Below are 26,312 nucleotides of genomic sequence, written 5' to 3'. Positions count from 1 at the left end.
AGTACCTTAGAGCTTTATTTCCACTCCTGTGACTGCCTACTTTGCCCTGTTTGCCCCATTTCCTTTTTTAAAATAGTTTTAGCTCTTATTGTTTGCCCCATTTCCTAACAGCGTCCCACTTTGCCTAGTTTCATGTGTCGCCTTCCAGCATTTCTTTAAGGTCACTAACATCTACTGAGCATCACTCTCCCCCGGGGACTCTTCGGGTCCCGTGATATTCTTTTACAGGAGTTATCTCATTTAGTCCTCAACAGCCCCGTGGAGTAGGTGCTGAAGGCACGGCCCCATGGCCCCATCGTACGGGGGACGAACTGGAGCCCCGAGGGCGCCCAAGTTGGAGCATAAGCACACGGTCGGGCTCCAGAGCGAGCGTCCCTAACCGCTCCCACCTGCGTCCCCGGGAAGCGGCGGCCGGGGCAGGGCGCGGCTGCTCGAGCGAGCGGGCAGAGCGCCCCCCGCCCCGCCCCGGTCCCGGCCCAGACGACCCGGCACTAACGCGGCCGCCCTCTCTGCTCTCTCCGCAGGACCGCCGCGAGAGCCTGCCCACCTCCCCGCCCTGGACGCCCGGCGCCTCCCGGCCCCCCAGCAGCCTGGACGGCTGGGTGAGCCCGGGGCCGTGGGAGCCGGGCCAGGGCGGCAGCAGGAGCAGCCCCCCGCCGCCCCCGCCGCCCCCGCCGCCCCCGCCGCCCAGGTCCCCCTCGTGGAGCGAGCGCTCGCCGTCCCCGCTGCGGCCCGAGGCCGAGGCGCGGCCCCCCAGCCGCCAGCTGCAGGCGCTCCTGGCGCGGAACATCATCAACGCGGCCCGGCGCAAGAGCGCCTCCCCGCGGCCGCCGGGCGCAGACAGCCTGCGGCCCTTCTCGCCGCCCGGGGCGCCCCCGCCCCCGCCCGCGCCCGCGCCCCCGCCCCCGCCGCGCCTGCGCTCGCCGCAGCCCGCCCGGCCCGGCCCCGCCGCCGCCCCCGGCCCCGGCCCCGCCCCCGGCCCCGGCCCCGGCCCCGCCGCCGCGTTCTCCCCGATTCCGCGGAGCCCGCTGTCGGCCGCGCCCTCGCCCTGCGCCAGCCCCCGGAGCCCGCTGCCCGCGCCGCCCCGGCCCTTCCCCTACCGCCGCTCGCCCACGGACTCCGACGTGTCCCTCGACTCCGAGGACTCCGGGGCTAAGTCGCCCGGGATCCTCGGCTACAACATCTGCCCCCGCGGCTGGAACGGCAGTGTGAGGCTCAAGCGCGGCAGCCTCCCCGCCGAGGCCCCCTGCACCACCTAGAGCCGCCCCCGCCCCCGCCCCCGCCCCCGCCCCATCCCCACCCGGGAGGGCTGAGCCAGAGGAAGAGGCCAGGGCCTTGGTGGATCCCAGCACCTCGTCCCGGGGTGCAGTGGAGATGGGGGGCTGGCCTCTTTGGACGAGGGGTCCGGCGAGGAGCGCCCTGGGCTTGGGGCTGGGGTAGTGATCCAAGCCTGGGCCTAGCGCTGCGTCCATCATTCAGGCATTGGGTGACCCTGGGCAAGACCCTTCCTCTTCTCACCTTCAGCTTTCCCATCTGTTTAATGGGACTCTGGCCACGGCAATCTTCGCAGGTCTAAATTCTCCCTCCCCTCCCATCAATACACGTGCACACGCACACGCCTGCCTTGGAGGAGTGGGGGTGTTGTGTATACGGACCCCTAGAGTCACTGCAGTTCAGGGTTCCAGACTCCTCCCTCCCTTCCTGGCTCTGCTCTCTGGAGTCTGGCAGATGAGGGGTGTGTTCAGAAGATCCTAGGCCTGAGTTCCCTGTCCAGGCTCCGGCTTGAGCATCGCCTCCCTGGCACCGAGTCTCAGGCAGAAGCAGCTGTTTTCCACCCCTTCCCAGACAAGCTCTATTTTTACCACCGTGACCTTTAGAGAGATCTCCCAGGCCAGCTCAAGGTGCCCTGCTGGTCCCTCTGGGACAAGAGGTGGAAAGATTCCTCCTCCCAGATCTCTCGTGTTTTTCCCACCCCAGGTCACACTATCAGGGCATCTTATCTGCTGCCAGAGAGGACAGCTGGAAGGTGACAACGTCTGTCCCCAGCCCCAGGACGTGGGCCTCCAGGAATGCTATGGGTGCCTCCGACACATCTATCTTTTCTGGGCCCTTTCATGGCAGGTGCCAGGCTCAAAGCTGAGCTGGGGAGAGAGTTGCTGATATGGAGCTATCTGCCATCCTGTGGCTTTACCTGATGGCCCCGAGTTTGAGGTTGCTTACTTAGAAAAGGGAAGGCAAGAGTTCCTTGTTGTGAGAGGTATTCAAGCAGTAGCCAGGATGCACAGAGGAGATTCTAGTAGGAAAAGGATTGGCTCGGATGACCTCTGAGGGCTCTCCCAGTCCTGAAATACATTCCATGCTGTTAGGAAGGGAGCAGATAGATGGTGGTGGAGGATTGGCTGGGCAGCATTCCAGGCAGAGGAGCACGGGTGGGTGAGTGAGAGGTTAGATTAGAGTCTGCCTGTGTTTCTGGTTCCTTAGGAAGTACCCCATGGTTCAGTGTTAGGCCCCAGTATCCACATGATGCCCAGATGAGTGGGCACCATTTTGCCCCATCCCTTTCCCATTACACTGTGGCCTAGCTAGTGCCTGGTGCCCAGTGACCTTGAGGAGCCTGGCTGCAGGCCCTAGCCTGTTCCCTAGACCTGGGTGGTTCCATTCCAATCTCCTGGAGAGGGACAAGGGAGGAATGTGGCTAAATTCTAGTTTCCAGAGTTGGCTGGTGGTGCCCTCTAGAGGTTCAGAATATCACCTTCAGAATACTGAGTGCAGAGGAAAGGTAGGGGTGGGGTACTGCAATTGGCTGAGGATCCAAGCGATGTAGGAGGAAGGATTCCAGGATGTTGCTAACAGTTGAGGGACCCAGTGTGGTCCAGGGTTAGGTGTAGACTTACCTACCCATCAGGTGATGTTAGACCTGGAACCCCTAGGGAAAGCTAGGGAAAGCTGGGGTCAGGGTGGGAGAGAGTTGGATGGGGATGCTTTGGAATTAAGGAGTAATCCCAGAGGGTGCCTAGGGCCTGAGGATTGGGAACACAGGCCCTGACAGTGGGAAGGTAAGAGGGTGCTCCTGCTTGATCCAGGATGAGTGGCCACATTTACTAAAGTCCCCGTCTGCTACAAGTTTCCTTGTAGCTTGGGAGGCTGGGGCTAAGGGCCTCTTCCATAGAAGAGACGCTGTCAGGCCACTGGTCAATGCAGAGGCATAGAAAAAAACCACTCTGCCTGCATTTCCCCAAAGAACCAGCAGGAGGCAGCCCTGGGAAGCTGCAGTTCCGCCGGGCTGCTCTCGCTGTCACTGCCTTCTCCCCAGATCCTCTCCTCTAGCCCACTAGAGACTGCCTGTGTTCTGCCCCTTGCCTCCTGTAGAATTCATCTCCGGCCCTCAATAAATGCTTCTGCATCCTCCTGTCTCCAGCGTCATTTTCAGCTTCGTCTAAAGCCCCTCCCGTCCCCCCATGGAACAGTCCGAGGGACTCAGTGGGGATGAGAATGTTTGACACAGGAGGGATGGGGGCTTGGGGAGCAGCAACCATGGAGAGAGATGTGGAGCAATGGAAAACACAGAGGAGGTCCCAGGGTTGAAGTCCTGATCCTGTCATCTACGAGGCTGGGAGACCCTGCGTAAGGCCACTCCTTATCCAGCCTCAGTGTCCCTATCTGTGCAGAGCGAGCTGGGCTAGCTGATGTTTCGGGGTGGTATTGCCCAGCTCCTCACAACAAGATGCCATCACTGGAGCTGGGTCAGGGGCCAGGGCAGGTTCCTCATGGCAGGTTAGGGCTCTGTGCAGTAGAAGCCCCTACAAGAGGTCCCATCTGAGTCCAGATAACCCTAGTGAGCTTGGGACCCAGACTGTCAGAAGTGCTCCTCACCTGATGGGGGTGTCCTTTGTCCAGAAAAGGGCATTGTGGCCTCACTCCGAGGAGAAGCCAAGCCTGCCCTGGGAACATCCCTCATCCCTCTAAAAGCTCAGGCCCAGTAGAGGCTGGGAGCAGGAGTCTAAGGGGCAGGACATAGAGTTCCTGGAGTCCACAGAGCTCAGGCTTCCTCCTAAGAGCATGTCAAATACCCCCTCGGACAGTCTGTCCCCGGCACACGGGTACAGGTGCTGCCGGCCCCACCCTTCCCCAGGTGACCCAATCTTTACCTTCAGCCAGCACCCCTCCTGAGCACAGTATCCCCCACCCCTGACACCTCAAATCAAGTTCATCCCAAACTGAGCTGAGAAGCCGCCCCCACCCCAATCTGTTCCCCTTTTACCTTCCTCAGCCTCTCAAGCCAGAGTGGCCTTTCCCTCACTCCCCACATCCAATCTCTGAGCACAACCATGTGACTCCCCAGCTACCCCTCAGGTCCTTCCAGTCTCCATGGCCTCTGCCCCGGTGCAGCCTCCCCATCCTCACCTGACCACAGGATGATCTTCCTGCCTCCAGTCTGCCCCCCTCTAACTCATATGCCACCTGGCAGCCAGAGATATATTTGGAAAATGCCCATCTGACCACTCCATTCCACCGCTTTAAACTCTTAAGCACACTTTCCTTTTGAAAAGCCTGCTGTGATCTGGCCCACCTGTCCCGCCTCATCTCTCAGCTCTGTGGGCAGTTCTGGCTCTGCTCGCGGACCCCCTGACATTGTTACACACCAGGAGGCCTCTGTCTGCGGTGCCTGTGCCCCGCTGCCCACTGAACTCCCACTAGCCTTCCAGGCCCAGATCAAATGTCTCCTCTGGGACTCTCCTTCCCCACCCCCTCTCCCCAGGCAATGCCGGTGGCACCCTCCCCCGGGTACTCCCAGAGCACTTCCCATCATGCATCGCAAAGGCTTATTTACGGGTCTGACTTGGGCCTGACTGAGCTCCTTGAGGACAGAGCCCTGCCTTATTTATCTTCCATAGAGAGACACTCAGTGTGAGAAGGTGGAGGGAGGTGGGGAGGGAGGGAGCAGAAGGAAGAAAGGCAGGAAACAAAAGAGAAAAGAAGAAATGAACAAGTCAAGCAAGGACATCAGGGGAAAACTCATTCATTCACGCATGCATGCATCCATCCATTCATTCAACAAATATCTATTGAATTCCTATCAGGCCCCATTCTAGGCACTAAGGATACAATCAAGAAGCTCAAGTGACTGGCAACTGACTCAGCATTTCCAGGTGACTCTGGTGTGTGCATATGTGTGTGTGTGTGTACATGTGTGTGCAAGCCCTTCTGTCTGCAAGGGCCTGCTGCCGGGGCACCTGTCTCCCCTGGGGCCTGGTGCTTTTAGCATCTGTCCCTGGATCCTGTTGCAGCCTGAAATAAGGCTGTGAGCCACGACGAGGCAGGAACGATTCTTGATTCTCGTCAGCTGAGGCCAGAGTTGGCTGCAAGGGCACACCGTGCTCACACTGGGCCCAGGACCACTAGAACCTCCACGACTACTCAGCTCTCAGCTTCCTGACAGAGGTGTTAATCTTGAGGGTCTGACATTCCCTCCTGCACGCTGTGGTCCCATCACTCAGGTACCAGGATCCTAGGGGAGCTCGAGGAGCTATGGGGCCTGGGCAGAGGACATGAGCCGGCTGCCAGAGCCCCAGCCTCCAAGCAGAGGAAGGGCTCTGCGGAGGGTCTGGGGAGCATAGGGTCTCCAGGAAAGGAGGGGAGGGATTCTAAGCTCTAGGTCACTCTAGATTAAGTGGGGAGGGGTGGCTGGGACTCGAGGTGGGCATAGGTAATGGCTTTGTGCAGGACTTCAAGATTTTTGGGCTGTGGAGGGGAGCAGGGCCCCTGTCTGCATGTGTCTGTCAGGGGAGTGTTTATCAAGAAACAGATCTGTGCACTGTGGGCTCCTGAGTGGTCACAGTCGGAGCACTCTCCGTCGACTTGTAGCCCTAAATGCAGGCAGACACACTCAGGTCAGCTATGGTTTGTGGGGTGAGGGATTGTGGGTGCCCTGAAGCCCATCTGTGGATCCCATGATCTGGCCCAACCAGGTGGTTACCTTATATTACAGAGGCACATAAGAGGAATTGAGGCCCAAAGCTGAAGAGCCACTTGCTCACAGTTACAGAGGAAGTCAGGGACTTGGATTAGAGTCCAGGCTGCTGCCCTAGAGCCATGTGTGAGTGTGGGGTGTAGCTGGAAGCAGACTTGTTTTTTTGTTTTTTGTTTTTTTTTTTTTTCTATAGGAAGGAATGTAGAAAGACCTGGAAGCAACACACAGGAGTAGGCTGGCAGGACTGCCTTCTTTCCTGGGGACAAGTTAGGGAATCTGGACTTGGAACCTACAGGGATTCCATGGGTCTCTGGACCGCATTTTGCTTGTAAATCTCCAAGATTGCTGGAAAATGCCATGAGATGCCAATGGGGAGTGCAGGGGATGGAGGAGGAGGTAGAGAAGGGGTGAGGGAGAAGAGAGCACCCTGTATGTCCATTGAAAGCTGGAGCATAGGGAAGGAGGTGATGGGTCTCTCAGCTTCCATGGACCAGCCTTGCAGACCCCAGTGTAGCCCCAGCCTAACAACCCATGCATACCCCTCTCTCCTTGACTTAAACTTTCAACCTCTTTCAGCTGCTGATTAGAGCTCATCTGCCTCAGCGGATGACAGTTGCCTGAGGCCGCCACCTCCCCTATCCCTCATGTCCCAGAGATTATCCCCTGAAGAAAGAGTGCCTCCCTGACAACACGGAAAGCAGATCCGTGTGGCCTCCAGCACCTCCCTTGCCTCCCCTGGACCTCTGTATCCTCCTTGTCCAGCTCTGATAGCCCTTCCTTAAGAATAGGGTGGGCCAAGGCAGTTCGGGGCTGAGGCTGGGTGGACCAGGGCCTGGGAGGACATCTGGGGAGGGAAGGAGGGGGCAGGCCAATTTGCAGGCATCTCTCCTCCACAGGATGATCCCTAAGGAGCAGAAGGGGTCAGTGATGGCTGCCATGGGGGACCTCACTGGACCAGGTAAGGTGGACTCAGGTCCTGTGTGTTCCTCAGACTCATCCTTTTCTGATCCTAAAGTGCAGCCACTTGGGCCTGTTGGCCTGAGGCCTGGACAAACAGGTGTGAGTTCCAAGCCAGCCCTGAGGGAGTGCCTGTGGAATCTGCCACTTGGGTTGGGAAGCTTCCCGAAGCATTGGGAGGGGCCTTGCCCTGATGTCCACACCCCCGGAGGCTGGATTTGAATGCCTTAGACTGGGCCCTGGGCCTAAGACCTTACCTCCACTCCAGATTAAGCACTGAGGGGTCTGGTCCCAGTTCCAGCCCTAACTGTGGCCCCCGAGCTCCCCACACACTGTGGGTCTCACCAGGCCCCTGTGGCAAGAGACAATGGTCAGGGGAGAGTGGGGCAGGCTGGAAGAGCAGGCTCCCCAGTGTGGCTCAGATTTTCACTTAAAAGTAGGCTCACCCAATGAATAAATCATCTAAGATACATGTTTATCACCATATAAGTGATAAACTCTCGGCACAATTTTGGAGTCTGTTAATTTGGCCTATTTCAGATCATTTCAAATATTTTAAAAACAAATTCCACTAAGTCAGGCTCTCATCCTGTAGTGTGAATGCTAGTGAGTGATGCTGTTGGTTAAAAATGCAGATTCCCAGCATCTACCCCCAAGGATTCCGATTCAGTGGAGCTGGGGAAGGGGCCAGATGGGCACCTTTTAGACAAGTGCCCACATGATTCTGGTACACATGGACAGTGACCTGAGCACCAACAAACCCTCAAATAAGGATACCACTGAGGTTTTGCCCCTGCAGCTTCTAAGAAGCTCCACATCTAAGATAGTCTTTTGTATGACTTTATAGGTGAGTGGTCCTAATCTATTTTGTGTGTTCTTGCCTCCTTTTGTGAGCATTAAATTTCTTTTTTTTTTTAATTTCATGATTTTGGGCTCTAAAATATGCCAACTCTGTGAAGTATTGATGCTCTAGCTAGAAGAGCCAGGCAATGCATTCTCTTTTCCCTTGGCTAAGTAATTAATTAATGATAGTCCCCTAAACATGGACACATCTCATTTATGCCAGACTGGAAATTTATAAATTATTGGCCATTGCTGGGGTATTAACTCAAGACAATTTTGAAACTGAAGAAAAGTAAAAAGAAAAAAAATTTCATGGTCTTACCATTAAAAGACAATCACTGTCAGGTGTTAACAATACAAACACCATTATTGTGTACTTACTCTGTGTCAGATTCTGGGATTAAGAGCTTCCATGCTTTATGCTGTATACCCCTCATAACAATCTCTAAGTTAGATACTGTTGCCCCCATTTTGCCAATGAGAAAGCTGAGGGACAGGGGAGCTCGGTGGTCACATATCTAGTAGTTGGTAGAGCTGAGATGGGACTCCAGATCTCTTTGTCTTCCGAGCTGCTTCTATACTACATGGTTGTACAAATAATACATCCCTTTTATAAGACATTCAGTCAAAACAGACATGAATGACTTTGAAAGTGAAAGTTCCTCATAATGGGACCATCTGGAGATAACTACTGTTAACATATTTGAGTAAATCCATCTTCTGTTCATATATAAACATATTTATATAAACGCATATACAAGTGGGTTAAGTAGTATACGCTGTGTTTTTCAGCTTACTTGTTTTTTTTTTCACTTAGCAGCATACCACAGACTTCTTTCTAGCCTGGTATGATTGATTTTTCCACCCCCTCCCTTGCTCCCCCAGCATATATTAAGTATATTGATACACACACACCCTACTGGTGGTCATGAAGGCTCATCTCAGGCTGGACCCTCAGGGGCAGAGCTGAGGATTCTCTGGTCCGGGTTCAGTGGAACCCCGTGGGGGCTCCAGGTCACGAATGGCTCCACAGAACTCATCTCATCTTCAGGAAGTGGGCTGTGGGTGCTTCTGCTCAGCCGGGTAGCGCTCTGTAGAAGGGGGCAGGTGTGACCCTGAGCCACTGATGAAGGGCATCTGGACAGCACCCCCACCACTCTGATGCCTGCTTTTCACAATCTGAAACCTCACTGCAATCAACATCCTTGTATGTCTATCTTCAGGCATGTTTATTCAACTTTTCTCCTTAGGAATGAATGCCTAGAAATGGAACTGTTTCATCAAATAGATTTTATCTGTAACTTTTTTTTTTTTTTTTTAAATATCGAGCTCGATTCTTCTGGTAGTATTTGATAATATGATGCCAGGGGACTTTTTATTATGTATTTAGATATAAATAGTCTTTCATGCTTTTAAGTATGCAGTACCTTTTCTTCTTAAAAAATAGTGCAATTTCCAGCCTTCCTCTTCCTACCTCCTATAAATAGTTACTACTAATATTCGGCATATCTTTTTGCAGATTTTTCAATGTGTACATAAATATATAGTACTTATTCTTTTAAATAAATGAGTGGGATCTTAGAATGCAGATTCTTCTGAAACTTACTTTTTCCCCCTCTTAACCGACATTGGATCTCTTTCTGTTCCTAACATGTAGGAGGTCCTCTCTCCATATTTGCTGAAAGAATAAAAAAAAACCCACCAGCCCCCTTTTTTTAAAAGACTGTTTGGATTCCATTGAATGTGATGAATCACAGCACCTGCAGGGCCCCTGATGCTTCCTGGCAGCCCCACCCCGTCCATCTCTCTGTCCCCTGTCCTGTACTACTCGCTTAGAGGATGTTGGCAACCTCTGTACCCAAACTCCCAATGCCTTCTCCCTGGTCCTCCTTCTCAGCTGCTGACCTTGCTTCCTATTGCACTGAGAAGAATGAAGTAACCAAAAGAGCACCTCTACAAGCTCCCTCCTCCACATCTGGCTTGAGCTTGCATCTGTGTCCACATTCTCAGTTTTCCTTCCCCATGTGGTGGGTGACCTCTCCCTGTCCGTGTCTGAAGTCAGCCCTTCCAGTTGAGCTGGGGACACCTCCCCACTCCTCCCCTCCCCTCCTCTCCCATCCCCTCCCCTCTCCCCTACTCAAGGACATTCTTCCAGTTGGTCTGCCCTCTATCTATCTATTGCATTGTCAAAATTTCCCATCAGCTAAAAAAACATGCTTTTATGTCTCTTAAAACCAAACAACTTCTTGATTCTACTGCTGCCTCTGGTCCTGTAGAGCACAACTCCTCAAAGCTGTGGTCTATACTTTCTCACCTCCTCTCTCTCTCTGTAACATTTTATTAAGCTCATTTCCAAACACACAAAAATAGAGAGTGCAAATCCCCATGGCCCTCCTTTCATTCGTGGAGTCCAAAGCAAAATCCAAAGAGCACATCATTTCATCCCCTCAATACTTCAGGATGCACCAAAAATAATAAAGAGGACATTTCCTTACATGCCACAAAGATGTTAGCACACTAAACAAAATTAGCAACTTTGATTTAATATTACCTAATAACCAGTCCCACAGTTAACTTTTTCCAATTTTCTAGTTTGTTTTAATGAGGATCCAAAGAAAGACCACTGTTTATTTGGTGGCCACATATCTTAAATCTCCTTTAATCTATAACCCCCACTCCTATCCCACCCTGTCTTTTTTTCCAGGTCATTCACTCCTTTAAAGAACCCAGGCCAGCTGCCCTATAAAACATCTCACATCCTAGATTTTGTTCACTGCTTCCTTGTGGTGTGGTTAAAATACTCCTCTATCTTAACACTTTCCAATAAGGTTTTCACACCCAAATACTCCATAGAAACTACTTTTGTGAAGATGACCAATAACAACCCCATGACACTAAAGAGGATGGTCAATTTTCGGCTCTGTGATCACTCCATCTTCCTGGAAATGCTTTATCACTTGGTTTCCAGGGCACCACCCTCTGGGTTTCCTCCAGCCTCACTGGGCACCCCTTCCTAGCTCCATGGCTGGTTCTTTACCTCTTTAGTCTGGATGCTGGAGGCCCAGGGCTCAGGCTTCGGATCTCTTTAACCCTCATCTACCTGGTGATCTCATCCAGCCTCCTGGCTCTAAACACCATTTATAGAGCTGGAACTCGAACCTCCATATACCCAATTTTAGAGATGGACAACTCTGGCCATACTGTCCATATGTATCCTTTTCCTACCAGTGTCCTCACCCCTCTGCCACTCCTTTCCTACCAAAGCCTTCCTGTGGTGGGAAGTGCAGAAAAGTGTGTGTTTTGCCAGCGGGGGAAACAGAAAGAATAGGGATGGGTTCCAGAACTCTTAAGGACAGCCATCTTCCCTGGAAACCCTCTACATGGCTATCACAGTGAGTCCTAACTCTGAGAAAAGAAATAAATGTAATGGACTTCATCAAACAGCAACGAATAGCATTTGTAAGCTCGCGATACCCCAATTTTTACTTTCAGGTCAGTTTCTCCCGTGAGCCCTAGACTCACGTACCTGGTTCCCTCCTTGGCTTCTTCACTTCGACATCTGCAAGGCATTTCAAAATTTATATGCCCATTCTGCAGGCAATTAGAGGAATTGGAATATGGATCAGGCATTGTATAAAACAAAAATATGTCCACTTGCACAGGCAGAGATCTTTAATTGATAAATCAAGTTACAAAGCATGTATAACTATGACTTCATTTTAGCTGAAAATTCATATGTGAATATATAGTCTTTAAAAAAAAAAGATTTATTTTAGAGAGAGAGTATGTGAGCAGGGTAGGGGGTTAGGGAGAGGGAGAGAATCCTCAAGCAGATTCTCTGCTGAGTGTGAAGCCCAGGTGGGGCTCAATCTGAGAACTCTTAGATCATGATCTGAGCTGAAATCAGTGGTCACTTAACTGACTGAGCCACCCAAGTGCCCTCCTAAATGAATACATAGTCTTTGAAAAAGATCTGAACAGATATGTACTAAAGTGTTAAAAGTGGCAACCTCTGGGAGATAGAAATGGTATTTTTCTCTTTTTCCCTTATATCTGTATTTTCAAACTTCCTTCAATGCACATATATGCTATTTTTATAACAAAAGGCTATTTTAAAATTGAAAGAACACGTGTCTAACACTGAAGTCCTGATCTCTCCCCATCTCATCCTCCTCTTGCCCTCCCCGTCTCAGTGAGTGGCCGCTCCAAGGATGGAGCGGCTCAGGCCAGAAACCTCCCCTCCTCCCTTGGCATAGCTCAGATGCAGCACGGCTTAGTATCAGAAAATTACCTAGAATCTGTTCATTTCTTGCGACTCCCACCACGATGGGCAAAGAACTGCCAAGGAATAAACACAAATGGCCAAAGAACATCTGAAATGGAGTTCAATTTCACTGAGTGTCAAACACATGCAAATGAGACTCTGAGGTGTCACTTCTGCCCACCAGGTAGGCAAAGATTCCACAAAATGGTGACACCCAGTGTCAGCAAATGTGGGGAGAAAGCGGCGTTCTCACATACACTGGAGAGTGCTCGGACAAGGTTGCCTCAGAGGCCGGCAGCCCCGAGTGCCCTGACGGGTTTGGTGGTAGGCCTCACTCTGGCCTCTCTCGGCAGTCCCTTTGCTGGACCTGGGCAAGAAGCTGAGTGTGCCCCAGGACTTGATGATGGAGGAGCTCTCTCTACGCAACAACAGAGGTTCCCTCCTCTTCCAGAAGAGACAGCGCCGGGTGCAGAGATTCACCTTTGAGTTTGCAGCCAGCCCGCAGGCGGTGAGTTAGCTCCCACTGTGCTTACAGGGGAATTGGCCCAGGGAGGGCCAGCAGTTAGCCTCAACTGAGCCAGTTGAGGACCTCTGGCCCCTGGGCCGTCCCTCCAGCTCCAGCTGGAAAGGCTGTGATGTTCCCATCAGATTGAGCCCTTGACTTGCTGTGTGATCCCAGAAAAGTGTGATCTCTTTAGGTATCTCTCCCCAGATACAAAGCATAAAGTGGAATGGGCAGGGCAAGCTGTGGGGTGAAGGGATTCTGGCTCCTACAAAAAGTGCTCTGGGCTACATTTGCAGTGAGCAGGATTTAGATTAGACTTGAGCTCAGCCTAAGGAAGAAAACACAGAACTCTTTCTCTTCTTGCTCCTAGAAGAAGGACAAGGCCAGAAAACAGTCTGCTGGTAGAGACAAGAATGGTTTATCTTCAGGCTTGAAAAACTCAGCAGGAATGAACTCAGGGCCACTCCACTCATACTCCACTCAACGCCTGGACTAAACAGGAGGCAGATGAGAGGGGGTGGTGTGGTAGGATGCAGAATAGTAAAGATGACAAAACACCTACTCTGCTAGCCAAGCACTTCACATCTATCGTCTTATTTAATACTCATAGAGCCCTGTAAATTAGATATGATCATCACTCCTCCCATTTTATAGACAGAGAAACTGAGTGAGACTCAGGAAGGTTATCTGCCCAAGGTCAATAATAGAAACTAACATACCAAGAATATTTCTCTGTCCCAGGCACTGGGATTAGCGCCCTTTGCTATTCATTCATCCCCCCAGTATCCCCAGGATGTGGGCACTAAGACTATGTACTCCCCATTTTTGGTGGAGGGAGAATCCTGGCCCCTTGCCCCAGAGCCTCCCTGTGATCTGTTTGCCCCCACAGATTGCAGATGGAAGCACCAAGGGGAAGGTGCTGGGAACAGCAGAGCTGGGGACGGTGAGTGTGCAGGGAGCTCCCCCACCCCCACCCGCAGGAGGGGAAGCAAGGGGATGGGGCCAGGCAGCTCCTCCAGTGAGGCAGTCCCAGCCTCTGAGCACCCATCCCTGTGCCCAGGTTGCCAATGGCCCCGAGGGGCAGAACTTCCACTCTGAGCTCCACATCTTCCCAGCTTCATCCCGGGGCCCTGAGGACGCCCAGTCTGCAGCCTTCCCTGCAGAGCGTGCCCGCAGCCCCAGCGCCCTGGCACCAGGTGAGTGCCTCCCTGGGTCTTGGGACCAGAGAAGGGAGTACCTACCGCCATTGGGCAGGAACCAGCACCTAGAAAGTGGCTAGTCCACCTCACCCAGCCCCCTGCACCCCTCCCTAGACCTAACACAAGCCCAGAGAGGTGCAGCAATGCACCCAAGGTCACACAGTGAGCCAGAGTCTGTAAGCCTGCCCCAACCGACTGGGGATTTCCAAGTCTAGTCCTCCTTGCTTCCAGGGATGGGAAAGGATCGGTTCCCTCTGCTGGGGCAACTTTGGTGTTCTATTCCTCCCCTACCCCCATCTCAGCTCTAGGCTTCCCTCCCCTAACTGCGTCTGTGGGGTGGACAGGGTGGGGGCCAAGGGAGAAAAGAGCCCAGGTGCCCCCGCCTGCCAGCTCCACATGCCCTGCTCCCGTGTGCCCTGCTCCATCTCCAGGCTATGCGGAGCCACTGAAGGGCGTCCCGCCAGAGAAGTTCAACCACACGGCCATCCCCAAGGGCTACCGCTGTCCTTGGCAGGAGTTCATCAGCTACCGGGACTACCAGAGCGAGGGCAGAAGTCACACCCCTAGCCTTGCCGAGTACCGAAATTTCAACAAGTAAGGCTGGGGAGAGGGGGGTGCAGCTTGGGGAGAGACTGCTAGGGTGTGCAGGTGTCAGTCACAACACAGCAGTGGCTGCACTTCCTGAGCCCGTTGATGTGCCAAGCTCCCTCTGAACACTTACATGTTGCTTGAGCTCCTGCTAGAACTCAATAGCACTCTTGCCTCAGCACATAGGAGGTGCTCAATAAATGTACAGGGAATGAATGAATGAACGTGCCACACACATCTTGTTGGTTTCGCCACCCAGCAGGGCAGGGAGGTGCTGCAGTTTTTCTTATTGTGACTTACTCAGGAATAGCAGTAACCTGCCCAAAGTCATGAAGCAAGGAAGCAGTGGGACCGGGACAGAGCCCGGTCTCTCGTTCCTCCTCCCTGCCAGAGTGTACCAGCTCTTTGACGCACATTCCTCCCTGGGTGGGGGCCCGACCTCACTAGGCCTAGATCAGCTCAGCCTTTTTCTCACTTTCCTCAAAGGTCTTGAGGTGTATCAAAGTGGGGAGTGTCAGTGAAACATTGGACACCAGAGGTGAGAGCCACAGGGGACTGGCTTGTACTATTCAGAGCATGGGACCTTAGCGCGGGCTTTCGTGCAGCCTCCTCGCCTTGCTGTTTGACCTTGGGCCAGTGACTCAACCTCTCTGAGCCTCCATTTCCCCATCTGTAAAATGAGACTATTACAGTATCTACTTCATGAGATTGTTGAGAGGATGGCATGAGAAGCCGTAGGCAAAGTTTCTAGCAAGTAATAAACTCAATACACAGTAGCTATTAGTATGAATATTAGTTACAGGCTGAAATAATGGTTGGAAAAGCTAATTGGATGGGACGCCTGGGTGGCTCAGCAGTTGAGCATCTGCCTTCAGCTCAGGGTGTGATCCTGGGATCCAGGATCGAGTCCCACATTGGGCTCCTAGAAGGAAGGAGCTTCTCCCTCTGCCTGTGTCTCTGTTCTCTCTCTGCCTCTCATGAATAAATAAATAAATAAAATCTTACAAAAAAAAAAAAAAAAAAAGGAAAAGCTAATTGGGAGCACTGGAGAGGGATAAACTTAGTGTTCCGGCCTAGGGGTGCAAAGACAAATCATAGGAGTCAAGATAGGAAGGAGCCTGGCACTGGAGGAAGACCTTGGGCTGGGGGAATGCATTTCAACTGCAACTGGCTTCCTCAGTCTGATGCTATCTCTGAAAAATGCTCCTCTGGCTTGGACTTCAGTAAGCGAAAAAGAGGAGGGTCCCCAAGAGCAGGACATGGTCCAACTCTTCTGGCACCTGCTCAGACCACATGCAGAGACTGTCTGACAACTTGAGGGTGATCAGCCTTGAGAAGAGACTGCTCAGAAGGGAGGTGACCTCCCTCAAACAGCTGATAGCCAGGGAGGGCCCAGATGGGAAGAACTGTGCCCAACAGACACCGTGTGAGCCACGAGCCATTGGCAGGCATTCTGGGGTTTCCGCCAGGCGAGACTGTGTTCTCTCCTCCTGGGGGCCCTCAGCCCCCGCCTGCCCAGCTATTTAAAACCCTCAGCAGACATTCAGTCCAGGGCGCTGGCTTCCAGGCTGGCCAACTCAAGTTGTAGCCCCATCTATCTCAGGCCGCAGCTAGGACGGGCGGAAGCACATTCCCATCAGCAGGAGAGCCGTAGGGGGCCGTGAGCCCAGGGCCCAGAAGAACCCACTGAAGCTGACAGGGGGCAACAGTGGTGTTAGTGGCCAAGCTGTGCTAAGGATCCAGGGCTCTGGGCTTCCAGTCAAGGACTGGATTGTGAAGCCTGTGCAGCTTGGAAACTGCCCAGCCTGTTCCCGCCGGGCCTGGCTGTTGCCGCCACAGCCGGGGTGGTCTGGGCAGAACCGCTGTCCTGGCTGGAGTCCAGGCCCTGGCCCAAGGTCTGTCTTTCTGCCCCAGGGGAGAAAGCACTCCCCCATTCTCATTGCTCCCAGGCTTCGAGGAAAACACTATATGAGCAATACTTTTTAAGTCTTCTTAAGATGAAAATACAGTTTAAAAATAACATTTTCTTAAAACACACACACACACAAGCAACTACAAATAAAGAGAGGGCCCCTATTCACCAGTCTCCATTTCAGTTCCCTTCCCAAAGGTGACACTGTGGTCGGGTAGGTATATTTTCAGATCATTTTCTCCCAGCAGCTCCATTCCTATAGTGAATGACATTGTTTTACATGCATGTGTGTGTGTTTTAATCCTTTGTATCTCATTCTGTATCTTGCTTGCCTTTTTGACTCAGTATTATGCTTTTGAAATCTATCCTACTTAATACATACGAATCTTTTCATTCCTTTTAAGCCGCTCTATGGTATTCCACCTTGTGAATACACCACGTCTGTCTTGTCCATGGCTCTGCCACTCGACATACGGGCCTTACTGGTTTGTCACCAGTCACTGCTTATACCTGTTTCTTTGTGTGTATGTGCATGTTCTTCTCTAAGCCGTATACTTACAGGTGCAGTTGTTGGTTGACAGTTTGCACATTTTTAGATTAAAAAGATCCTGCCAAGTTGTCCAAGGTAGCAGCACCAGTTTACCTTCCAACCAGCAGTATCTGAGTGAAACTTTGCCCCATTTTCAAATTATTTCTTCTCACTAGTCTTATGGGTGAGAAATGGGGTGTGGTGTCTCTGTTATAACTTGCATTTCCTAATTCTTGGTGCTCCTTCTAACCCTCTCTTCCCTCTCTGGCCTGTGGGTATATTGTTCTAAGGGGAGATGAGCAGAGAAGGAAAAACCCCATTCCAGCTCTACTGTCTTCTGGAGCTTTACTTAGGGGAAACCTAGAGTTTTGTTTGGGACAACCCAATTTGAGCTTTGAAAATTTCATTCCTATTCCCAAGCACCAAGCCATCCCTACTAGAGGCAGACTAGGGAATGGACAGAGCTGGGGAAACCTGTTAAGGATAATATAAGGCCTTACCATATAGGTGGGGAAACGGGCCCAGAGGGAGGCAGGGAGGGGGCCTCACATGGTGACCTAAATGTCAGTGCTCTGCCATCCAGTGCTCTCCCACACAGCACACCTGTCCTGCTGCTTTTCTCTCACCAGGACCCCAGTGCCCTTTGGAGGACCCTTAGTGGGGGAGACTCTTCCCAGGGCAGGCACCCCATTCGTCCCAGAGCTCATCAGTGGCTTGGAACTTCTTCGCCTCAGACCTAGCTTCAACAGAGTTGCCCAGGGCTGGGTCCGCAACCTTCCTGAGTCCGAGGAGCTGTAGCCCCAGCCTGAATATTCAATTCCCATCTTCATGTTTGGGAGACATCCTGGAGTCGACTTCTGGACAGCACTTCATGGTTTATGAAGGGTCTTCACACACAAAATCTTACTGCAAATGGCCTCAAAGGCCGCAAGGTTCAGTAGTCCCCAAATGGGGTGTGTTTCAACATTTCCTGGGGATGATGTTTTGCATACAGACTTCTGGCCTGCCCCAGATTTGCAGTATCCAAATCTCCTGAGTTGGGGGGACTTTCTATTAGTAACCAACACTCCTAGCTGATTCCAGTGAAACTTGTTCATGGTTCACATCTTTAGGAATCCAAGCTACCAGTGAATTCACATCCATGCCTCTACTCCCCACTCCCTGCTCTGGTACTCTACTAACACTCCCCTGACAGGGAGATCCCTAGCAGCCCATTTACCCAGTGGATAACTCTGACAATTAGAAAGTTTTTCCTTTTATTGAGAAGCAGTTAGTTAACCTTATTCATGCTCTAAACATTTGCTAAGTACCTACTGTGTGCTAGTTGCCCTGAGGTGAATAAGCCTAGGCCTGGCCTAGAGGAAGAGAAGACTGTAGGAAAGACAGGTTTATAAAGCATAGGTAAATCCTTTTGATTTTCCCTACAGAATACTACCTGACATCAGAGGAACCAAGCACCATGAGTCAAGAGGAGTGGGTCCCTAACTCCTGGTGGGGATGGGTATAGGAGGGGAAATCCAGGAAGCCCCTCGGAGACTTTGGAGGTGGAGTGAGAGACATCAAGGGAAGAGAGAGTGATGGAGAGGACGTTCCTGCTGAGTGCACCAGCATGTGCAAAGTGTGGAATTGTGAATAGGAGGAGGTGTGTTCTGGAGAAAGGAGGGGGCTGTGTTAGAGGGGTCAGTGAGGGCCAGCACGGAGTGGACTTTCCTGAGGAGATGGGGGCAGCTTCTAAGCTGGGAAGTGATGGGTCTTGCTATGTGGGGGCACAGATTGGAGAGGATTAAGGCCAGAAGTCAGGAAACCTGCAGGGAATAAGGTCTAGGCTAGGGCTAGGCTAGGGAGATGGCCATAGGGATGGAAAGAAGGGGCATCTTATTGGACAGGTGCAATGTGGGGCACCTATAAGGTCTCCTCCTGTCTTTTCTCCTTGCACTTACCATCTGGTGCAAGCCTGGGTAAATCTTGTCCTAGTCTTCACCAGGGATAGTTCAGGGCTGTATCTAGCTCCCTAGGAAAAGGAGAGAAAGGAATGCCTCTTAGTTCAACTGATGATGATGAAGACAGTGACAATGATCATGTTGGTGGCTGCTTTTTATTAGGTGCCTCAGTGCTTGGGCTGGTAGTAGATTCTCCACATATCCTATTTCTTATTTTCAGGACAATCCTGAGGGAAAGGTATTGTCCCATTTTACAGATATAGATATCCAGGCTTGAAAGAAGTGGCTTGTTCAGGGCCAGAGCCAAAATGGGAATGTCTAATTCTAGCAGCTGTCCCTTGTCACTGCACTGGGTGGCCAGGCCAATGCCCCCTCACTCTGGAATCATCTAAGCATGGTATCCTGCCTTAGGGCTTAGAGTGAAAAGTGCAGGTGGAGAAGTCAGACTGGATGGGATGGGTTCTAGCTGCTACTGCTAGCTGTGTGAACTTAAGCAAGTCATTTCTCCTGGGTAGGCCTCTGTCTCTCCACCTGTAAGATGAGGACAAGGCCAGAAGCCCCTAGAGTGGGCTGTTGTGGCACAGTGATGGATGCATACCTAAGAAGTCCTTGGTCATTATTAGATTTCCTGCAGCTTCTGCTCTTGACCGGAAAAGACTTTCTTGTTCTTGAGAAGCTGGCTGCAAGATGTCATTAGGGTCTGTAAAGCTGAAGCCTGAAGGAAAGCCTCTGATTACTGTAGGACTCCTTGTGGACATGGAATTATTCCCTTTCCCCCTGCCTCCCTCTGCCTCTTCCCTGCCTTTCTTAGGGAGATGAGAAGGTGAGAGATCCAGCTAGTTCCCAGGGTACACGGGATAGTGGTTGCATTTTCCTTTTGTTCCAGACTTTCACTGCACCCCACACAGTCGTGAGGGGCCAGCAGCCTGTTAGAGTTGCCTGCCATTGATGTGTTGTCTTGAATTGGGGGGCTGCTGTTTAAAGCCATGTTTGCATGAGCTGAAAAACCAACCATTAAAGTGTCTGACACATAGAAGAGAGGATTTGCACTACCTTGGATAGACTCTGCTGTGTTCTGGAGGGTGAAGACCAACACCAGCTACAGGAGAGGAGAGCCTGCTGCACCCAAAAGCAAATCCTCATTCTTTCTTCTGACAATATGACTTTTGCTGATGTTGTTAAAAAAAAAAAAAAAAAAGGAATGCTTGTTATCTAAATAAATAAAATGTAAAAAGACTGGCCCACATAGCTCCTCCTATGCTCAAAGATACTTTCCCAGCCTCCTGCATTCTGCTTCATTTCCACATACTGGACGTAACCACTGGTAACAGTTTGGATCTTCTAGGATTCTAGAATTATTTGAATAGATAAATATGTATGTAGTGTAGTACAGGTGCAAAGGTGCAAAAATATGTCTTTGTCTAATGGGATCATACCATATGTATTCTGTATTTTGCAACTTTATTTAACAGTAAGTAAAATTTGGATCCTGAAAGAGCAGGCCATTAACCTTTCACGTAATTTGTGGGCCTTGCAAGCCCTTCATATAAAATCATTTTCTTTGCTTGTTCATATCAAATTCTCTGCTTTTGCCTGTTCTGTTCCTTAAATAAATGAAATCATACGGTGATAAGGAAATGAAAAGGACAAAGAATAGCTAGGATGTTGGGAAAGCAGACATGAGCTATCCCAGCACTAAGCAGAGAGGAGCTGCAGTTACATGTAACAGTGTGGGTGTGGCACAGAAACAAAATGGCAAGCAAAGGAAGGGATACAAACATGTATGTGTGCTGTTGCAAGAAAGTGTTAATATAAAAGTCAGGGTGGGGTTAACTTTGTGAGGAAAGGCTGGTGGTTGTGAAGGGATAAAATGCTTCTGGGGAAAGCTAGACAATTTCTGTGGCTGGATTTGGATGACTGTTACATAGGTGCTCACTTTAGAATATTTAACTTAGTGGTACATCTGTGTTTTATGCACTTTCTCTGTACATGTGTTATATTTTACCAAAACAGTCCCTCCTTTTAAAAAATGAATGGACAAATCAATAGTAGATCAGATGTACCTGATGAAAGAATTAGTGAACTACAAGTGCCCATAATGTTTCAAAAAGAGGTAAAGAGAATATGAGAGAGAAATTAAAAGATGTGGAAAATAAAATGAAAGTGTCTGACAGTACTGATAGAAATTCCAGAAGATGCTTTAAAATGACTGAGTTTTCTCTAGAGTTAATGAAAGACATAAATTCACACAATCTTTACCCTGTCATGAGAAGGGATATTAAATCTACACTTAAGAACCACTGTATCTAGATGCAGGTCATGATCCCGGGGTCCTGGGATCAAGCCCTCCATCAGGCCCCCTGCTCAGCAGGGAGCCTGCTTCTCTCTATCCCCCTCCCCACCTCCTCCTCATGCTAGCATACTCACCCTCTTTCTCTCTGTCTCTGTCTCTCAAATAAAGTTTTAAAAAAAAGAATCACTGTACTGAAATCGCAGAACTCCACAAAGTCGCAGAAAAAATTCAAGAAAATTGATATTATCTACAAAGTATCCAATGAAAAAGCTGGATTACCTGCAAAAGAATGACATTTAAAATGACAGCAATAGAAAAATATCTTCAAGAAATGAGAACAAAATAAATTCAGTCTCAGACAAATAAGTAGTATGAGAATTTCCCACTAACCCCTGAAAGAACAAAAGAACATGCTGAAGGACCCAGAAAAAAAGTATTGGATCTAAGAAGCAATGGTGAGCACAGAGATCAATTCGATAGACAGCAGGAAGGATGAAAAAGAAGCAGTTAAAGGGACATGAATTAAAGTATAAATACATTTAAATATATCAGTTATCAAAATAAATGTGAATATATAAAACTCACCACCTTAAAAATACTCACGGTTTAGGTAAAAAAGTAATTCCAGCTGTAAGCTTTTCACAAATAGCACTCCTAAAAATATGACACAGAGGTAAACTAAAGAAATGGAAAAGCATTAAGCAATTAGATACTATCCCAAAGAAATGTGATCTAGTCTATTAATATCAGACTTCCTGGCAAAAAGCATTATTGTGATAAAGAGGATCCTTACATAATGATAAGCCTACAGTCATAGTGAAAGATTTAACACAGTTCTTATTGATCTTTTACCAGACAGAGTAAGGATATAGGAAATTTGTACAACAAAATGAAAATGTGGAATCCTGCACCACCAAATTAGAGTATACTCATTATTTCCAACTACTATGAAACACTTCATAAAATGCACACACAAGATTTAAAACTTTTGTGCATCAAAGGATCCTATCAAGACAGTGAAAAGACAATCTACAGAATAAAAGATTATAACTCAAGGAATAAAATAAATAATTCACAGTGATGTAAATAAATTATGTAATAAATAAATAAATGGGGGAGAAAAGACAAACCTTTCTTCCTCGCAAAAGATATCCAAGTAATGTATGTAGAAACTTCCTCTTCAGGAGGTGAAATGTTAATTCCCATCCTATTGATTATATATAGATTGGCCTTAATGACCTCCTATCAAAAAATAGAACACAGGAAAGGAAAAACAGTAAATTTATGAAGGAGAAACCTGGAAGATATTACCTTAATCAAATGATCGAGGTTAACATTATCAATGATTTCAAATCCCTGACATAACTTCCCCTTGAGATATCTTCCCCCAAATCCGTAATCCCAGGCTAATCATGAGAAAACAAATTCAAGTCAAGAGACAGTCTACAAAGCAGCTCATCAGTACTCTTTGGTAATGTGGCCAACTGTGTTGGATTCTGGAACAGAAAAACAGCATAAGAGGAGAACAAAGTGGTGAAATTCAAATAAAGACTTTGTTTAATTAATAGTACTATATGGGGCAGCTCTGGTGGCTCAGCAGTTTAGCACCGCCTTCATCCCAGGGTGTGATCCTGGAGATCCGGGATGGAGTCTCATGACAGGCTCCCTGCATGAAGCTTGCTTCTCCCTCTGCCTGTGTCTCTGCCTCTGTGTCTCTCAGGAATAAATAAAAATCTTAAAAAAAAAATAGTACTATATGAATGTCAATTTCCTAGTTTTGACAAAAATAACACAGCTATGTTAGATGTTAACATTAGGGGAAGCTGGGTGAAGAGTGACATCTCTCTGTCCATCTTTGCAACTTTTCTGTAATCTCAAGTTATTCCAAAATAAAGGTTTAAAACTGAAGAAAAAAAAATCCCACCAAGAATACAGGCCTAGATGGCTTCACGAGTGAATTGTATCAAATTTTTAAGAAAAAAATAATAGCTATGTTACAAACTCTTTCAGAATATAGAAGAAGAAGCAACATTTCCAGATACTCGATAAGGCCAGAAGAAACCCAAAAAAGATGTTACAGAAATTTCAAGGCCAATACTTCTCATGAACATAAACACAAAAATTCAAGTGATAAATATATATATATAATATATATATAAAATATATAAATATCATATATGATATATAAATACATATATAAAATACATCATAACTGTTGGGTCATAGGGCTTCAAATGGTGAAGGTGGTCAAAAGCAACAAATTTCTTGTTAAAAGATAAATAAGTTCTAGGGATGTAACATACAGCATGGTGATTATAGTTAACAATTCTGTATGTATATATTGTTATATTTGAAAGTTAAGAGAATAGAACTTAAAGTTCTCATCCCAAGAAAAAAAATGTAACTATGTGAGGTGATGGATATGAACTAGACTTATTTTGGTAATTATTTTGCTATGTATACAAGCATCAAATCACCTTGTATACTTTAAGCTAATACAATGTTATGTGCAAATTATATATCTCAATAAGTGGAAAAATTAAAATTTTTTTTAAGAGTTTATTTTTTTATTCATGAGAGAGAGACAGAGTGAGAGGCAGAGACATAGGTAGAGGGAGAAGCAGGCTCCCTGCAGGGAGCCTGATGTGGGACTCAATCCCACACCCCCAGGATCACGACCTGAGCCAAAGGCAGATGCTCAACCATTGAGCCACCCAGGTGCCCCTAAACATTTTTTTAAAAGAAATAAATTATGGGACGCCTGGGTGGCTCAGCGGTTGAGCATCTGCCTCAGGCTTAGGGTATGATCCTGGGTCAGGGATCGAGTCCCGGATTGGGATCCCTGCAAGAACCTGCTTCTCCCTCTGTGTCTCTGACTTTCTCTATATCTTTCATGAATAAATAAAATATTAAAAAAAGAAAGATATTATGACTAAGTGGGGTGCAAGGATGTTCTGACATTTAAAAATCCTATGTTGGGGCACCTGGGTGGCTCAGACAGTTAAGCAATTAAGCATCTGCCTTTGGCTCAGGTCATGATCTCCAGGTCCTGGGATCAAGCCCCACATTAGGCTTCCTGCTCAGCAGAGAGTCTGCTTCTCTCTCTCTCTAATAAATCTTTTTTAAAAAATCCTATGTTTTTGTAGAAATTGACAAACTGATTTTAAAATGAATATAGAAATGCAAAAGACCTAACAAAGGAAAAGAAAACCTTTTCAAAAAACAAGAAATGAAGTCATTGAGGTGGGCTTGAATCCAACCAGTGTCCTGATATAAAAGGGGAAATTTGAGGCACCTGGGTGGCTCAGTCAGTTAAATGTCTGCCTTTGGCTCAGGTCATGATTTCAGGATCCTGGGATCACGCCCCATGTCAGGCTCCCTGCTCAGTGGGGGGACTGCCTCTCCTTCTTCTCCCTGCTTGAGCTCTCTGTTTCTTTTTCTCTCTCTCTCCAATAAATGAATAAAATCTTTAAAAAAATAAAATAAAAGGGGAAATTTGAAAACAGATATATACACAGGGGGAACACCATGTGAAAATGAGGGAGATACAGGGATGATATTTCTGTAAGTCACAGAATGCCAAAGCTTGACAGCAAACACCAGAAGCTAGGAGAGGGCCCTGGAACATATTCTCACAGCCTTAAATAGAATCAACACTACCAACACCTTGATCTTGGATGCCTAACCTCCAGAAAGGTGAGACACTAAATTTGTTGGTTAAGCCACCCAGTTTACGATACCTTGTTACAGCAGCCTTGGCAAACTCATACAAATTTTGGTATGCCAGACAATAAACTGGACTTCATTAAATGAGAACTCTCTGCTCATTATCTGCACATTAGGACATAGGCAGACTTGGATTAAGTATTTGCAAACATGACAGAGGACTAATATCTAAAATATATATAGATCTATGTATATTCTATAAATAAAAAGGCAGCCAAAAAATGGCCTAAATTCTTGAACAGATATTTCACAAAAGAAGAGATATAAATGACCAATAACTACTTGAAAAGGTACTCAACTTCTTTGTCAAAATGGATATGCAAATTGAAACCACAATGAAATACTATGATACACCCACCAGAATGGCTAACAGTCAAAAGAGTTTTTACATCAAATTTTGGTGATGTTGTAGAGCAACTGGAACTTTTGTTGGTGGGAACGTAAAATGGTTCTACCACTTTGGGAAAACGCCTAACAATTTCTTTTAAAACTAAACAGGCATCATCAGCCCTATGATCCAGGATTTCACTCTATTTATTCAAGAGAAATAAAAACATATATTCGCAAAAAAAAAAATGTGTACAAGGATGTCCATAGCAGCATTAATTCATGATAGCAAAAAGTTGATAGGTAAGTGATGATATTATCATACAGTGGAATGCTACTCAACAATAAAAAGGATTTATACACAACATCATGGATGATCCTTCAAAACATCATGTTGTTGGAAAGAAGCCAAGTACAGAGTTTACAATGCATGATTCCATTTATATAAAGTTTTAAAATAAGTAAAACTAATCTACAGTGAAAAAATCAGAACAGTAGTTGCCTCTGGAGATTGGGGTTGGGGGCGGTAGGTATTGACAGGGGGAATTTTTCTGGAATTATGGTAATGTTCTACATCTTGACAGGGATTTGAGTCACATAAGATGGACACCTCATCAAAATTCTTGAATAGCATACTCAAGATCTGTGCATTACAATCTATGTAAATTCTACCTAGAAAAGCTACAAATACTGAACTCTGGCTAATTATATAAATGCGTAAGTGCTTCAAAGAGAAGTATACTGATGTCTTCAATTTACTCTGAAATGCATAAGAAAGATTGACAGATGCATAAAGGAATACAGATATGTGATGAAGCAAATATGGCCAAATGTTAATTGTGGATCTAGTTAGTGGATATATGACTGCTCACAGTAAGATTCATTCAAACTTCCTGTAGGTTAGAAAATTTTTATAATAAAAATGTTAGGGAGAATACAAAGACTAGAGGAACTCTGGGGGAAAACTTATTCTAATCTTAGAAAGCCATTTCATCCTATACCAGTCTTTCTCAGAGGGTTGTCTGCCTCACCAACTTACTTAGATCCACTGAAGGAACTTATCTACTGAGGTTTAAGAACTAATGTTCTAAATCCCTATCCTGCAGGATTTCACTCCACACCCAGAGCATCAAATGCTACTTCATCACCAACGCCCAAATCTTGATCTTTCTTAAGCTCCAATTCCCTTTAGGCTGGGGATTGCCACCGGTCTCCTAGGTAACTTAAACTTACCAAAATCCACATTGGATCATTTTCT

General features: G+C 48.0%; 2 protein-coding genes across 13 annotated transcripts in view; both read left to right on the top strand.

Annotated features, from left to right (window-relative positions):
• Nucleotides 1–3,406, top strand: part of SYNPO (synaptopodin) — a 36,998-nt gene extending 33,592 nt beyond the window's left edge. For all 6 annotated transcript variants that reach the window (XM_077895886.1, XM_077895889.1, XM_077895887.1 and 3 more), the window contains exon 3: nucleotides 525–3,406. In XM_077895886.1, the coding sequence (XP_077752012.1) occupies nucleotides 525–1,259 (735 nt within the window). In that variant the 3' untranslated portion in view covers nucleotides 1,260–3,406. The remainder of the gene's footprint in view (nucleotides 1–524) is intronic.
• Nucleotides 3,407–4,844: 1,438 nt separating this feature from the next.
• Nucleotides 4,845–22,239, top strand: MYOZ3 (myozenin 3). 7 transcript variants are annotated; one of them, XM_077895877.1, is made up of 9 exons: nucleotides 4,845–5,150; nucleotides 5,345–5,498; nucleotides 6,165–6,367; nucleotides 6,868–6,929; nucleotides 12,389–12,543; nucleotides 13,430–13,483; nucleotides 13,601–13,736; nucleotides 14,171–14,333; nucleotides 17,398–22,239. In XM_077895877.1, the coding sequence occupies exons 4-9, from the start codon at nucleotides 6,869–6,871 to the stop codon at nucleotides 17,564–17,566; spliced, it is 738 nt and encodes a 245-aa protein (XP_077752003.1). In that variant the 5' UTR covers nucleotides 4,845–5,150; nucleotides 5,345–5,498; nucleotides 6,165–6,367; nucleotide 6,868; the 3' UTR covers nucleotides 17,567–22,239. The 7 variants fall into 7 exon arrangements, with proteins under 7 accessions (XP_077752003.1, XP_077752001.1, XP_077752004.1 ...); XM_077895875.1 differs by lacking the exon at nucleotides 6,165–6,367 and adding an exon at nucleotides 5,990–6,097; XM_077895878.1 differs by lacking the exon at nucleotides 5,345–5,498.
• The last annotated feature ends 4,073 nt before the right edge of the window (nucleotides 22,240–26,312 follow it).

Source organism: Canis aureus, chromosome 4 (assembly GCF_053574225.1).
Source record: "Canis aureus isolate CA01 chromosome 4, VMU_Caureus_v.1.0, whole genome shotgun sequence".
Lineage (NCBI taxonomy): Eukaryota > Metazoa > Chordata > Mammalia > Carnivora > Canidae > Canis > Canis aureus.
This window is presented reverse-complemented; position numbering and strand designations above follow the sequence as displayed.

Bases quoted from the DNA above. Each gene is read 5' to 3' on its own strand.
- MYOZ3 (XM_077895872.1), top strand. From the start codon at position 6,869: ATGATCCCTAAGGAGCAGAAGGGGTCAGTGATGGCTGCCATGGGGGAC. The intron at 6,930-12,388 runs GTAAGGTGGACT...CTCTCTCGGCAG, and splicing joins GGGGGACCTCACTGGACCAG to TCCCTTTGCTGGACCTGGGC. The intron at 13,484-13,600 runs GTGAGTGTGCAG...CCCTGTGCCCAG, and splicing joins GAACAGCAGAGCTGGGGACG to GTTGCCAATGGCCCCGAGGG.